General features: G+C 31.3%; 1 protein-coding gene across 1 annotated transcript in view; it reads left to right on the top strand.

Moving 5' to 3' along the window:
• RTKN2 (rhotekin 2) overlaps nucleotides 1-14655 on the top strand; it is a 66418-nt gene extending 51763 nt beyond the window's left edge. Inside the window, exons 10-12 of the mRNA XM_004681075.2 lie at nucleotides 9241-9406; nucleotides 12812-12919; nucleotides 14117-14655. Of these exons, the coding sequence (XP_004681132.1) occupies nucleotides 9241-9406; nucleotides 12812-12919; nucleotides 14117-14655 (813 nt within the window). The remainder of the gene's footprint in view (nucleotides 1-9240; nucleotides 9407-12811; nucleotides 12920-14116) is intronic.
• Nucleotides 14656-15022: the final 367 nt, after the last annotated feature.

A 15022-nucleotide genomic window follows, 5' to 3' on the forward strand; every position in this document is an offset into this window, starting at 1 on the left:
CAACTTAATTTTCTCCAATACCGATTCCTGCCCTTTTTCTGTAGATTTTTTTTCTCTTTGCAATTCCTGCTTCTACTGAAGGTTTCATTTGAATTCTACTTGTCGGAAAATCTCACTCATACAAATAAACACCATTGATCTCCTTATTTAAATGTTAGATATTATCTCAGACAAGAAATCTATTTGGTACTTCTAAAAACAGTCATATATCTCCAATGAAATCAAATTGCTTATAGTTTTTTTCTCCGCTTATAAAACAATTCAAATTTACCAAGAAATTGGAAACTATAGTAATCATTATGTCATATATACCAAGTAAATTAAAAAATTAATATGTTGTCAAAATTTCTTTCTTTTTTATCTTTATCTTTGTTAAACACTTCATATTTTATTTACTTTTTAATCAGTTTTAGAATAGTATAGATTGCATAAAATGAAATTTACCAATTGTAAGTAATCAAATGTTTTTGACAGTATACAGTTGTGTAGTCATTGCATTATAGTTTTTAAATCTTTTTTTGTGAGAACATTTAATTTCTATCTCTTAGTAAATATCAATTATTCAGTAATTATCAACTGTAGTATGTTCTTCCTTAGATCTCTTATGTTTGAAAGTTCCATAAGTTTACCTAGTCTTTGCTGACTAAGTTTAACAAATACCTCCATTATTGACACTTCATCTTTCAGTGCTCTTTTTTCACTGATATAAAAATAACAATTTTGTCATATTTTCCTAGAATAACACTTAGATTTATTTCTGGGCTTGCTATACAACGTTCCTCACCTGAGTGAATGGTATGTTCTGAAGTACAGTATAAAGGAATGTAATATCTGCAAGAAAGAATGAGTCTCCAAAGTGAGACAGTGACTGAGTAATTCATGAAAAAAAAATTTAAACAGAGACATGGCATACTAGATGATTAGAACATTCTATAAAGAACGTCTTAATGAAAAGAATATGTTAATGTCCCAGGAACAGATGAATAAAAATATACAAATTAAAACTGGAAAATTTTCATTTATATCCTACTACTCTAATCTAGTAGATATGTTCAGTTCTTTATCTTATACTCTTTATTTGTATAACTCAAAAGCCAACTTCCTGAATATACCAAATCCATAAGCTTTTGGGGGACATTTTTGGTTTTTGTCTCTCGAACTCCTTCCTGTACCTTGTCTTCATTCTTGTTCTTAGAACATTTTTATTCCTCATTTCATTTCTGAAGTCCTCAGCTTCTGGTTTTACCGCTTTGTTTGTTTTCTCTACACTTTCTCTGGTCTCTTACCTGAAAAGATAGGGTCTCTTCATGTCCACTAGTTTCTCCCCATTCCAGGAATTTGAAATTTTACCTTTCTTTATTAAAAATGCCTTACTCTAAGCACTGCTTGCTAATCCTAAACTCTAGATAGCTGCAACCATGAAGATCTGTTAAAGTGTTTGGCAAATCACGAAGGACTTGGTGATGGTTCAGCAGTGCAGTGGTGATGGGAAACTTCACGTACGGGGAGAAATCAGATATTGTTAAAAAATGAACAGTGGTGCTGGAAAATAATAACAATAAAAGTGTTGGGCAAACCAAAATTAGTCCACTTGCTGAAGATTTGTTGCCAGCATTTTATTTTTATTTCTTGTATCAATCGTTTATTTAATTGTCTTTATATTTTTTCTTTTAATTACCAGAAGGAAAATAAATGTACTCATATCTTTTTTTCTCTGCAATCCCTTTATCCTTTTGTCCCTTCCCTCCTCACTTCATCTCAGAGTTCTGAGGATGTTTATTGATATCCATGGTTTTTGAAAGTGTTTTGTATTGTAGAGTTGTCTCCTGTTAAATACCCAGTATTTAATTTTTCATTTTGACTTTGTTACTACATATAATTATTTTCAGATTCTCTCCATTTTGTTGACTGCATTTCATCCTTTCTTACTGCTATATGATATTTCATGATGTGCATGTACCATATCTTCTTGATCCAACCTTCTGTTGATAGACATTTAGACTGCTTCTGTATCTTACTTATTATAAATAATGCTGCTATGAACATTGTGGAATATAGCAGTACAATTCACAATAGAGAGAAGCAGCTTGTCTAGAGAGACAGAATTTTTAAGGTATGTTTAAAATATGACACTTAAATTTTACAAATAGATAATTATAATAGCAGTAGATAAATAAATTAACCATAATCCCCTTGTATCATATGAAACCCAGTCCATATTTAGATTTCCCTGTTGTCCCCAAAATATCCTTTTAGCTAGAAATATTCAAAGATTATGCATCATCTTTATTTTACTAAAATATTTAAATATTTAGATCTGGAGATTTGATTAGATTCACTTTAAATTCGCTTTATAGGACATCCTATTCAGAGGCACATGCTGTTAGGGTGCCACACTATTGTCAAGTGTAATAGCTTGGTAAAGGTGGTGACCACTTTTACACTAAAAATATAAGCTTTCCTCTTTATTGTTAACAAGTAGTCAATGAGGTGATACTTTGACACTGCATGAATAGCTTTGTTGTCCACTGTTGTCTTTTCTTTTTTTTAAGATTCATTTATTTATTCATACATAACTGGGGTACAGGCCAGTGGTGTGGGAGATGAGAGGATTCATCAGAGACAGAGTGGGGAGCAGAATAGGCAGATCAACGAAGTATACTGCTGAGGAACAGTAGGTGGGTCAGGAGAGGTCTGCCACGCCATGTGGGGCACCTTTCTGGCTGGGGATCGAATTCGTGCTGCAGTGGCTGTGATAGCATCATAGTGCTGTGCTTTAACCCGTTGCTCTACCAGGGAAGGCTGTTGTCCACTATCTCCTCACCTATGTTTTTAGTGACTACACATGTTTATCTCATATCTACCTTCCTTATATTAGTTAGAATTGTTTTGTAAAGAAGGACTATTTCTTTCCTCAACTAGGAATGAATTAGTCACTCCTAAAGGGCAGGATAAATGTCTTATGTTTTAGTTATCAGTTTTCAGAGTCTGGAATTGGTATTGTATTGATCCTGACAATAGGGATTGGGGTACTATTACCCTGGCAAAGATAGTGAGTATTGTATTTGTTAACCAATAAACACATACACATGCTATCACCACCCCCACTCAGCTCCTGAGTTATGACAAACCCGTAGATTTCTATTTATTCAGTCTTAAATTACTTGGTTTTTAAATATAAGGTAGTTGTTTTAATAGTTTTGTTTACAAATTCCTGAAGAATGTATGCTGTTAGTGTATTTTTAAATTAACAGGATCTTTGCTAAATGCCAATGTATTTTCTGAAATGCAGACCAGGTAAGTACCAAATAAAACTTTTAAAAATAACATTTTGTTTCAGTTTTTAGTATATTACCAATATGGGCCCCAAGATTTTTTTTAAGGTTTACGTATGCATTCAGAACTGGGGTATGGGCCAGAGGTGCAGGAGTGGTGAAAGGATTCACCAGAGACAGAGTGGGGAGCAGAACAGTCAGATCAATAAAGTACACTGCTAAGGGGAGCAGCAGGTGTGTCAGGAGAGGTCTGCCATGCCATGTGGGTCACCTCTGGGTCAGGGATTGAACTCATGCTGAAGTGGCTTTAGCTTCTTAGTGCTGTGCTTTAACCCGCTGCACCACCAAGGAGGGCCCATATTTTTATAATTAATAATCTTAAATATTAAATGTAAGCCAGAGTTTCTTGTTTTTTGTTTGTCATCTCATAGAAGATAATCATTTTACTTAATACTGCTTTAAAAACTCTAAAAACATAAATTTTGCAGTCACTGAGTTATGTAAGTAATAGTTCTGTCATTTGGATCACAGAATCTGTTCCTTAATTCTTGTCCTTCTAATACTATATCCTGTAAGGCTAAGTCAGTTTATTAATTTTCATAGGCAGCCATCTGTGGAAATAGTCACATTAAGAAAAGCCTAAAATCTATTCCCCTCCCCACTTTCAATCCAAATTTGGAAGGATGATTTACTTCAAAGTGATTGCTTCAACTTCAAAAACTTATAAGTGTTGTTGAGCAAGACATTCTCAAGAAGGGACACTTAACTGTAGGCACTGAATCTCTTGTACATTGTAGAAAGCATTTTATTAGCCAAAAGTTTTATCCATTGCCAATGGTGTGGGGAATAGAATGGAAAATACTCTTGGGCCTTTGAGATCAATAATCTTTTCTTTATTTAAGTACTATGCATCACTTAATTTTAATGAATAATAAAATCTGTACTAAATAAGGCAATAGCACTATTTGGTATGGTAGATCCTTGTAATTTGTCTTGAAATATTTTTAGACATTGTATTTAAAAATGTACATAAACTTCCTGGCAGGCAAGATTACAATGAAGCACATGGGATTTTCTTCTGATTGTGTTAGTCCTCATAGCTGAACCCTGCGAACTATTCAGATAGTTCCATGTTAAATATATCAGAAATATTTTTTAAATAGCCTTTTCCCTTAGGAATTTACATCTGATTTCATTGACATAAATTGAAAACAATTACATCACACTAATACAAATCATATGTAATACTTGGTTTAACTTATGGTTATGTTTTACATGTGTCTTCTAGACTTGTTTGTAGATTGTAACATTTTGTATTTAGTCCTGATAAGGCTTTAGATCAAATACCTTTCATTTATTTGCAAGGTAGGTATGAGTGAAATAGAGTTATCTCTGCAGCATATATGAGAAAAACAGGAATTTTGTTTTTGTATTTGAGTCTTATTGTTAAAATTAATATTCTGGGAAATTTCAAGATAATCTGTAAGAAGAACAGTACAAGTGAGTCCATCGGCACTCATAACATGTTAACACTAAGATTATTTTGAAGCAAATCCTAAAAATCACATTATTTTACTTGTATTACAATTGTCATCCTTAAGAAAATAACCATATATAGTCACTATGTCATCAAGAATCTAAACTGTTCAATTTCCCAGTCTTGTAAATTTTGAACAATTTTTCTTGAAAATCAGATCCAAATAAGGGTCATACATTACACTTGATTTATTGACTTCTTAATTTATTAACTTACTTTTATTCTCTTTCTCTCTCCTTTCCCACTCCTTTTACTCCCTCCTCCTGTCTCTTTTCCTCTTCCTCACTGTCACATATAACAGATAAATACAATCACACACATTTTATTTGTTGAAGAATTTGTGTCATTTTTCTATAAGGTTTCTCACAGTCTAAATTTTGCTGATTGAACCTTCCAGTTACCTCTTCCCCCCATATTTTAGATCAGATTTGTGAAGGTTTTTTTTTTTTTTCTCATTAGCTGATATGTCATAGAAAATGCCTACTTTTGTCTGGAGGTATACTGTATGTCTGATATTAAAACACACTGATGAGCATTACTTAGATCCTTTGTTTCATTGGTGATTGCACAGTGATGACACTTTGACATTCTTTGTTTATAAAGATACTTCTATGCATTGGTTCTTTGGTTAAGGTGCAACTCTAATAGGAAAAACAGGATAAATGCTTTTTTTTTTTTTGTATTATAAAATAGTTACAACACAGTGAAGTGATTCTCTAGCATCCTGCAAAGGTAACCAATAAGAAAGTTTTAAATAGCAATGTGAAGTTATAGATTTAAAGACATTTTGTATGTCAGCCCATTAGCATGGCAATTCTTACTATTCAGATTACCCTATGGTTAGCTGCTGCAAGCCTTTTCAAGTTGGCTGTTGAGTCCTTTTGCTATCAACCTAGTACTCTCTTGTTTCTGGTAGGACATGATGTGCCAAGATCATTGAATACATTTTCTGACCTTAGTTTGTCCATTTCTCTAATAGCCTGTTTAGTAGGAAAGAGTACATAGAGATCATATCCTGGGTCCATAGACTTTTTAAATATCTCATAGTAAAGATCAAGTAAAAAATAATTCATAAGTCTAGGCTTGATATAGTAATTTCCTAATGGAAATAGCAAGGTTGGTTTATTCAAAATAATCAACAGCCTTCAGAGTTAATTATATTTTGTTACAAAATTGACATCAGATTACATTTTTATTGACTTCCTTTGGCTTTCTCTAGGCATCTGTCATATGCAATAGAAGATTGTGATGGAAGTTCAATATATGCTGATTAATAAAAGTGAAGCCAGTCAAATATTTAAATTTTACAGTGAATATTCTCAAATTTATCCTAAAATAATGAATGTTGAGTTTAAAGCATTCCAAGTCAATGGAAGTGTTTGGTACTAGCAAAAGTAAAACAGAAAACACTCATGTGGAACTTAAAGTTTCTCATCTATAAATTAAGAGTTGGATTAGAGCATGTCTCTCAGACTTGAGTCAGTATATAAAATATATATATTTTTTCTTTTCCTGTAGCTTATTCATTTATGCATCAAATATTTTAAAATCACTTATTGGGTAACAGTTAGAAATGGGGTGGGGGCGGGAATACCAAGTACCCTGCTAAGGTGAGATATTTACTTCATCTATACAGCTTTAAGCCCACAGTAATAACTCCTGAAATTTATCTTTGTGTTTTCTAATCCATTGTTTTAGATATGAAATCATGAGCACTTTTATCAATACTTTGCCCACACTGAAAAACAGCTTGCTTGAACTTTTCTACATCTAATGACAAATACTTGTTTTCAATTGTTAGCACACATTAACATATCCTATTCTAGTATTATTAGAAACTTGACTTATTTGATCATTTTTCTTTGACATGCAATTCTTTGGTTTAAAATTTTCCATTAAATTATTTGGAAATTAACTCATGTGATCATTCTATATCTCATTTGTACTTCTTAAAAACTGGTAGTTTCAAATGTAGTGGTTTATGTAGAGTTAATGAAGAATATAGCATTTATATATTGTTGCATTATATTCTCTTAGGGTGTAAATGATCCAATTCAGCAGATTTTTTATATAATACTTTCACTTGAGTTGATAGTACTAACAAAAATGTACATAGTTTTGATCTATAAAATCACTTTCCTTACTTAAATCCCCTATACAAAAGGTAGCCAGAAATTTGCATTAAATTTGACTTTAGTGGAGAGAAGCAGTTTTAGTAATGAGAATTCTCATATTTGCTTGTTTTTAAATACAGTAATAGAGCATCCCCTTAACTTCTCCTGAGTTAGCCTTCAATTAGTTTGATAAAGAAGCAAATCAAAGAATTTTCCTAAATTTTACATCATTCTTTCCAGTGATGACAAACTTGGTATTGAAAAAAGCTAACTACTTGTGTTTTCAGACAGGAATGCCATTTAGGTCAGCATTTTTCATATTCTATAATTACTTAAAAGAGCTAATTCACAAAGTTTATTACCAAGGCATAGGAATGTAAAAAGATTATGATAAAATTGTAGTGCTGGCCATAAATCCATTACAGTACCCTGAAAATACTCGCATTCCTATATATTTTAAAAGACAGAATAAACTGGCACTAAAATGGTTATCAATCTTTATAGTTAGTGATACTTCAAAGTTTCACATTTATTTTGCTGTTATATATACTGTATATATATACATATTTTGTCATGACTTGAATAAGGATTCTGTCATTTTTTTGTATATAAAATTTTTATTGAAATAACATTGTCTTACAACAGATATTTCAGGTGTACAACATTGCAATTCAAAAAAAATTATTTAGAAAAGCAGTTTCTTATATAATATATATGGTGTTCACTGACCTGTATTTACCCATTTTTTACCTGTCTTATATTTTACCATTTTCAAAAACTGGACAGTTTTTCTTCCTGTCTCTTTGCTGCTGCTAAAATGCCCATATAGATTTCCTTGTTTGGATATTTATGTTTTGTTGTGTAACTATAGATAAAATTTCTTACTCTATACTCAATGAAATAAAAATTTTCTTCCCGTTCTTAATCTGCTTTTGTAACATTTTCAGTGTTATTGAAATAACATTGTTTTATTACAGGTTTTTGGCGTACAACCTTATAATTCAAAAAATAAAGAATTCTTACTTCAGAAAAAGAGTTTCTTATATAGTATATATGATTTTCACCTATCTGTATTTACCCTTTTTTTTTTTTAACCCAGCTACATTTTCTTTTGCATACATCACTATAGACTTAACCATATTCCTTTCGAATTGTTTGACCTAATGTAGTACTCACTAGCAACTAGCACCTGTTGGATACCTAAAATATGATTGGGTTGAACTGATATGTGCTGTAAATACAGAGTTCAGACTTAGTTTGAAAAAAAGAATATAAAATATTCCAAAAATGCTTTATTGATTGCATGTTAAAATCTTTGATTTTTTGGTTATATAAAATATTTTAAAATAATGTAATAACTATGTAATTTTTACCAGTTTTATATTTTACCTTTTTAAAATGAGATTACTAGAAAATCTAATGTTTATCATTGTATTCCTAATGGATAGTATTATAAAATAATATCATCATTAACCATGCACCCCAAATCCCTGTCTTTGCATAATAGACCTTTTCTCCCAAGTGGGAAACTTTGCGTAGTTGTTAGCTTGCCATGTTGCAGGCACTGTGGGTAATGGGGGAATAGACTTTTCCTCCTGTAACATAGACTTGATAAGCATCACCACAGTGTTATATATAGTAACACTCAGGGTGGGGGTGGGGAGAGGCATTTGTACTATTAATACAAATAAAGCCATTGCTTTTGTTATAGATTGTTGCATTCCGAATTTTAAGAAAATGATTTTCATAATTATGAGAATCATATTATCCTATGGTCTTTTGCTATCAGCTTCATAAATAACTTACATATGAAATGTATGTTAATAAAGAAAATCTAGCTATTTTGCTTCAGTAAATACTGTTTTACTTTCATTTTTTAACTGATAACCCTGTATATTGTGAATATTAGAAAAAGAAACAGTATATTCCATTTTTCTGTTTCATTGCTATTAGAAGTATATATTCACATTCCAGTTATGATATGTTATACTTATTTTATTGCAGATTTTACATATATAAAGACAGAAAATTCTTAAACTGAGGCAGATCTACAAATTACGTTTTAATCTCATGTAATTTAACTTAAATGCTATACGTAGCATACTTTGAAACATTTTCAGTATGTTTATAAAGCATTTTTTAAAACCTAGTTTTAAATTTGAATATTGAAAATTGTCAAAATTACATATTTTAAATCTCACATGATCAGCATGATGATAATTGCATTCATGTAAAATATGTTAGTGAAGCAATAAAATATTTGATCATTACAGAAATATTCTCTTCTAAAACACCAACTTTGTCTAATTTTTAGGAAACCAGAATACAGGCATTGGATAACGATATCAAGAATAGAATCCATAATTTCTCTGTCTTCAACCCTGTTCATGGACAGGCTATAACTCATATTTTTGCAGCTGACAATAAAGAAGATCTTCAGGAATGGATGGAAGCCTTCTGGCAACATTTCTTTGATCTTAGTAAGTCAATGTTTGGCTTTTGTAATATATATTCATGTAGCATGAAAGGATGCACACAGCAATTTGAATATCAAAACTATATTATAATTTTATAGTTAATATGAAGTACTTTTATGCTTTTGAATTAAATGGTGGTATAGTATCAGTGCAAAAAGCTTTTTCCTCTCAACCTTTCTCTGATGCTTGACTGTGCGGTATGACCTTGAATTGCTAGTATCTACCTCTTTTAAGTTCCTGTTAGCTAAAACAACTATACCACGTTTTTACAGAATATTAGATTTTAACTAGGTTAGGCAGTGTGTTTGATTAAAAGACCAAGAAATGTTGAGGAGTAAAAATACTTTTAGGCTAGTGATGATCCTAAAATATTGAAATTCTCAGGCAACTCATTTTTATCTAACCTTCTGTTAACTCCAGATTTGTTATAATATTATCTTGGGCATCATCCAAAGAGAGTTTTCCTAAACTGCACATAGAGCTTTTCATTTTCAATAATACAGTCCAATGGCACAGATTATTAAAACAATGTGTTAGTAATGTGAGCAAGTTCTAATATGTTAAGCATGTGAAATTCTAATATCCTTAATATCATGATAAATTTTATCATAAAAACACTGAAATTATAACACTTTGTCTTTATTGACAATAAGCTTACCAACATTTATTATATGAAGCTTTATATTGAAAATGTAGAATTTTGGTGATGGCTATTTCTAATCAACCAAAGCCTACTATTAAGGCTTAAGTAGCATTTTATGTCTTTAAAATCCTTTTCTATAGGGTTACAAATTTATAGCTATTTCCAAACTACAGAAAATTTGTTTCTGCAATTCCTAAAAATATAAAAGAGTTAATACCTCTAGAGTGAAGTCCTTAGATTAATTGATTTTTATAATCCACTCTGATCCATGACGTGGTCATGTATACAGTTGTAGATGTGGAGAGGTGTGAAAGGAAACTCTGTATTGATTATTTACCATATGACTTGATTCATTTCTCCTTACAGTCCTGAGATAAAAATTATTTCCCTCTGCTCTAAAGAGGAGAAAACTGACACCTAAAGAGAGTTCTGGTTTATTGCAGGAAACCAGAGGACTTCCTCCATGGCCGCCTTTGTTTTTAGTTTTTTTTAAGTCCTATCTCTGGTCACTCAGTAGATATTGTTCTACAATTAGCAGCATATACTAACTACATTTTTTACTTTAAAATTTCAACTGATTTTAGGTGTGTAACTTAAGTCAACTTCCTAAACAACTAAAATTTTAACAGCTTTCTTAAATGTTCTTGATTCAGAGGCCATCTTACAAAAAAAAAAAAAAGGCCTGTTTATTTTAGAGATGACTGTGGTATTTTCAAATTTGTTGTATATATAAAGTCAGATAAGATGGGTAAAAGGAGGTAAAAATACCAGAATATTGTTGTGTAGATATCAACTACTACTAAATAATCTGATGCTTTCATTCTCTAGATTATAGAAAATAATTTATCATACTACATTTGGGAGTAGGAGGGGGTAAGACTCTCATGACATTTTTTACTTTAAATAGTAAGTCATGAAAATGAGATTCTCACGTCTGGCTACATTAGTATATATATACTTTGGGGATAAAATCTGCCAATCTATCTAATTTACATACTATAAGTTATTGCATTTGCATTTTAGAATTCATTATGTATGAAGTATAAATTGAAGATGGAAATATTTATACTATCCTAAAAACTGTTTGAGTTTAAAATGTTTACCTTCCTGATAATAAATGTACACTCTCGTGTTCTTAGGTAAAGTTCAGATATTTGGAGCTAAGTAGAGAGGATGGATATCTAGGATATATAAATAAATGGGTAGCTGTCCAGAGCAGGATAAAGTAAGAGTAATTCAATATTTAGAGTAAATTTCAATTATTTGTCTCCACTTAAGCCTTGGAAATCAGGAGAAATGAGAAGACTTTGGAACTGGATATGTTTAGCCTGTAAAACAGCCTGAGGAGGCGGAGGCTGGGCGGGAGGGGTGCTATAATTTTTTTTTTTTTTAGCATTTGAGACCTAATAAACATGTAATAGAGGAATGACACCTGTTATGGATGAACAAAAATTTATTGCTGGGTCAAAGATATTTTTTTTCAAAAATATAGTAATGTAAATATTGGATTACATGAGCAGTTTAGCAGATTATTTTGACTAGGAGCAGTATAGCAATAAATAGTATGGAAAACTTGTTCAAAATACAGATTTTATATAAACAGAATGTATTTTTTAATCTGTAATACTGGTCCTTTATTTCAATTAATTTATTGGTATCATTTAACTGTAAATATTAGTTACTCACTAGTAATGTAAATTTTTCAGTTGTAAAGCCTTGACTAGTGAGCACACGAGGTTTGTACTTCCAACTTTAATGACACATGGGATAATGTAGCATTCTATTCCAATTTTCAACATGATTAGTATTCTGCTACATGTATAACAATGAAAAGCTTTCCTCTGTCTACATAGAGAAAATAACTGCACTTTGTAATTTGTCTACAATTGTGACAGAGAAATGTTTGCCAGGTTAAAATGTTTTATTATTTTTCCATTAGCTAAGGGCTTTTTTTTTCCTACCCTCAAGAAGGAAATGCTAGCTTTTATATATTTATCTAAAAAAGGAAGTGGAGGGGAGGAATAAGTTATCAGATCTCAGATCCTTCCAGATTTCAATTCTGTACAGCAATCTTTGAAGCCTCAAAATCAAGATTTTTATTCCCTTTTTGAAATACCGTGTGGATTAGTTTAAATTTTTACCATATCTTGTACTTAGTATTATTATAAAACATACTAAAAGATTTATCTTTTTTAACTTAAGCTCATAGGTTAAAGTTTATGTACATGTTACCATTTTACCATGACAATTATATGAGAACTGAAAACAACAAATGAATGAATAATTTGACTAATTATTAAATGTCTTTAATTTTTAAGCCATTAAGAATAACTGAATTCCATGTTAACTATAGATTGAAAATACATTAAAAGGGGCAATGTAGATCATAAAATTTTCAATTGTCAAATGTCTTTCAACTGTCCTACCTGCTGGATGTTTTTAATAATTAAAAGAAGAGAATTTGTTTGAATAAAGTTTGCCATGAACAGAAATTTTAGATATGTACCATTTAATGATTTTAGTAGTGTAGAGACTTTAGCTTAATATCTATGCATGGATCTTTATTTTTTAAGATTATTATTCCTGGACTTGAATTTTGAAATTATGGTTAGAATTAGGTTTTTGTGACTTCTTTGAAGCAGTATTTATAAATTCACTGTTTATTTTTCAAAGCAAAATGTGTTGATATTTGTTGAAATATATATCTTCACATTTATGTTTTAAACTAGCCTGCCTTTTTTTTTTTTTTTTTTGGCTTTTTTTAGGCCAATGGAAGCATTGTTGTGAAGAACTTATGAAAATTGAGATTATGTCACCACGGAAACCACCTTTGTTCTTGACAAAAGCAGCGACCTCAGTCTACTATGATATGAGTAAGTGGGGTTTGTCTTTTCTTAGCTGCAGGGTAACAAAAACAACATTGTCCCTACTCAAGCAGCTTATTCTATTGACATTAAAATGCTAGAATTTGCAGGGCACAGTCAAAATGAATGGAAAAAGACTATGATTATAGACTAAGGAACTCATGTTTAATAGATGAATTAATGCAAAATTAATGAATACACATTTTTTATAGTTTGAATGCTTAAGATCAAACAAAACTGTTAAAACTTCAAAATGGAAAAGGGTACACTGAAAATAAATATTAGCTGAGTAGCTGATGAAAAGTCTGAAAATGTAAACTTGCAGATTCTAAAGTAAAATAATGGTCAGTAATTCTTTTTCTGTATTTTATTGAATTTGTTTTAAAGTAGTGCTAATGAATGACTATGAATAAATGAAAGCTTTCATCTTAGGCCATAAAAGTGGTTAACACTTTGGAAATTTTTAAATTTCTAGACTCATTAATATTCCATTTTCCCCACATTTTGAAAGGTATTTCTTTGTGGAATTCCTTCAGTGAGCAGTTTGTGAACAAGCCCAAGTCAATGTTAAATTTTAATCTATTTTGCTTGGTGCTTCCACTGATGACACATTTGTGTTTACACATTTGAAAATACCAGTGATTGATTCATACAGTAGACATTTATCTCTCTGATTTTTCCTAAGTGAAAATTTCACCAGGATTTGTATCAATGTGGTATCAAATCTTTCTCTGTCCCTGAGTTTTGGTTTTGGATTTTTCCCATTTAGCAGAGACTTTGTGGGTTGACAGAATGGAATAGTAATCCATTTGGTTCTGTCCCATTTTTTTTAATATATCAAGCTTTGAAGAAAGAGAAACCACTCACACATAAAAATAAAAGATTTTAAATCTAAAAAAAATGGTTATTTAATAAATAATTAAAAGTATAGAATTGGAAAAAAAGTACTGTTATAAAAGCACTTCTTTGAAAGCTTAACTTTATATGTATGTGCATATGTGTCTGAAAAAGTGAGAGGTAAGCACAGTGCATGATCTCCTTATGTTTGGGCTCTATTGGTATGGTTATTTTTGCAACTGAAAGCTTATATAAAAATACACTTGTATTATTGTTATAGATAACATGTTGGCTTGAAAAATAGTAACAGGCAAAGTAAATACTGCCTTTGAAATTTTTCCTGTGTACTTTTTTCTTAAAATTTTGTAGGCATTGATTCACCTGTGAAACTTGAAAGTATAACTGAGATAATACAAAAAAAAATTGAGCAGACAAATGGACAATTCCTCATTGGCCAACAGGAAGAATCCTCACCACCTCCTTGGGCCACACTCTTTGACGGTAATCGTCAAGTGGTCATCCAGAAAAAGGTATTATCTCCTGCAAGTGATGAGCAGGTACATGATGGGAAAAGGAAAAAAAGACGAGCCCCCCTTCCTCCTACTGATAAAGTGCCTTTCACGTTAAAAACACAGAGTAACACAGATCAATTGGTTAAGGACAACTGGGAAAAAACAAGTGTATCTCAGACTTCGCCTTCAGATACCAAATTATCAACTCTAATGCATCACTTACAGAAACCAGTGGCTGCTCCTCGAAACCTCCTTCCTGCCAAGAAAAATAGTCTAACTGATGGTGAACACACAGACACTAAAACCAATTTTGAAGCCAAGCCAGTGCCAGCTCCAAGACAGAAATCTATCAAAGACGTTTTAGACCCTAGATCACGGTTGCAGGCACAAGTATAGGATACCCTTAATGTATTAAACATTTAACAAGATCTATAACTGTGTGACTTCATTCAGAGCCACTACAGATGTACGTAATGATGTAGGCAAAAATGATAGTGATTCAAATCAATAGTAACTGTTAGGTAGTAACAAAGTCTTGCACTAAAGAAATACATTTATCTTTTACTTCTGATTTTCAGAATATAAGTGACTCCCCTAACAGAGTGCAGGAGGCGGTTTCTAGACAATATCCTAATTGTTACAAGGGTTAATTTATTCCTAAATTAGTACCAGGCAGTGAACAAGCACTAGGCAGAAGAAAGCATTAAAATTTCTTTGGGGAAAAACTGTCTAGTAATTTAAAATGTGTTAAATAAGAGCCATA

The sequence above is a fragment of the Condylura cristata genome, unplaced genomic scaffold, assembly GCF_000260355.1.
Source record: "Condylura cristata isolate star-nosed mole 26May11 unplaced genomic scaffold, ConCri1.0 scaffold00011, whole genome shotgun sequence".
Classification (NCBI taxonomy): domain Eukaryota; kingdom Metazoa; phylum Chordata; class Mammalia; order Eulipotyphla; family Talpidae; genus Condylura; species Condylura cristata.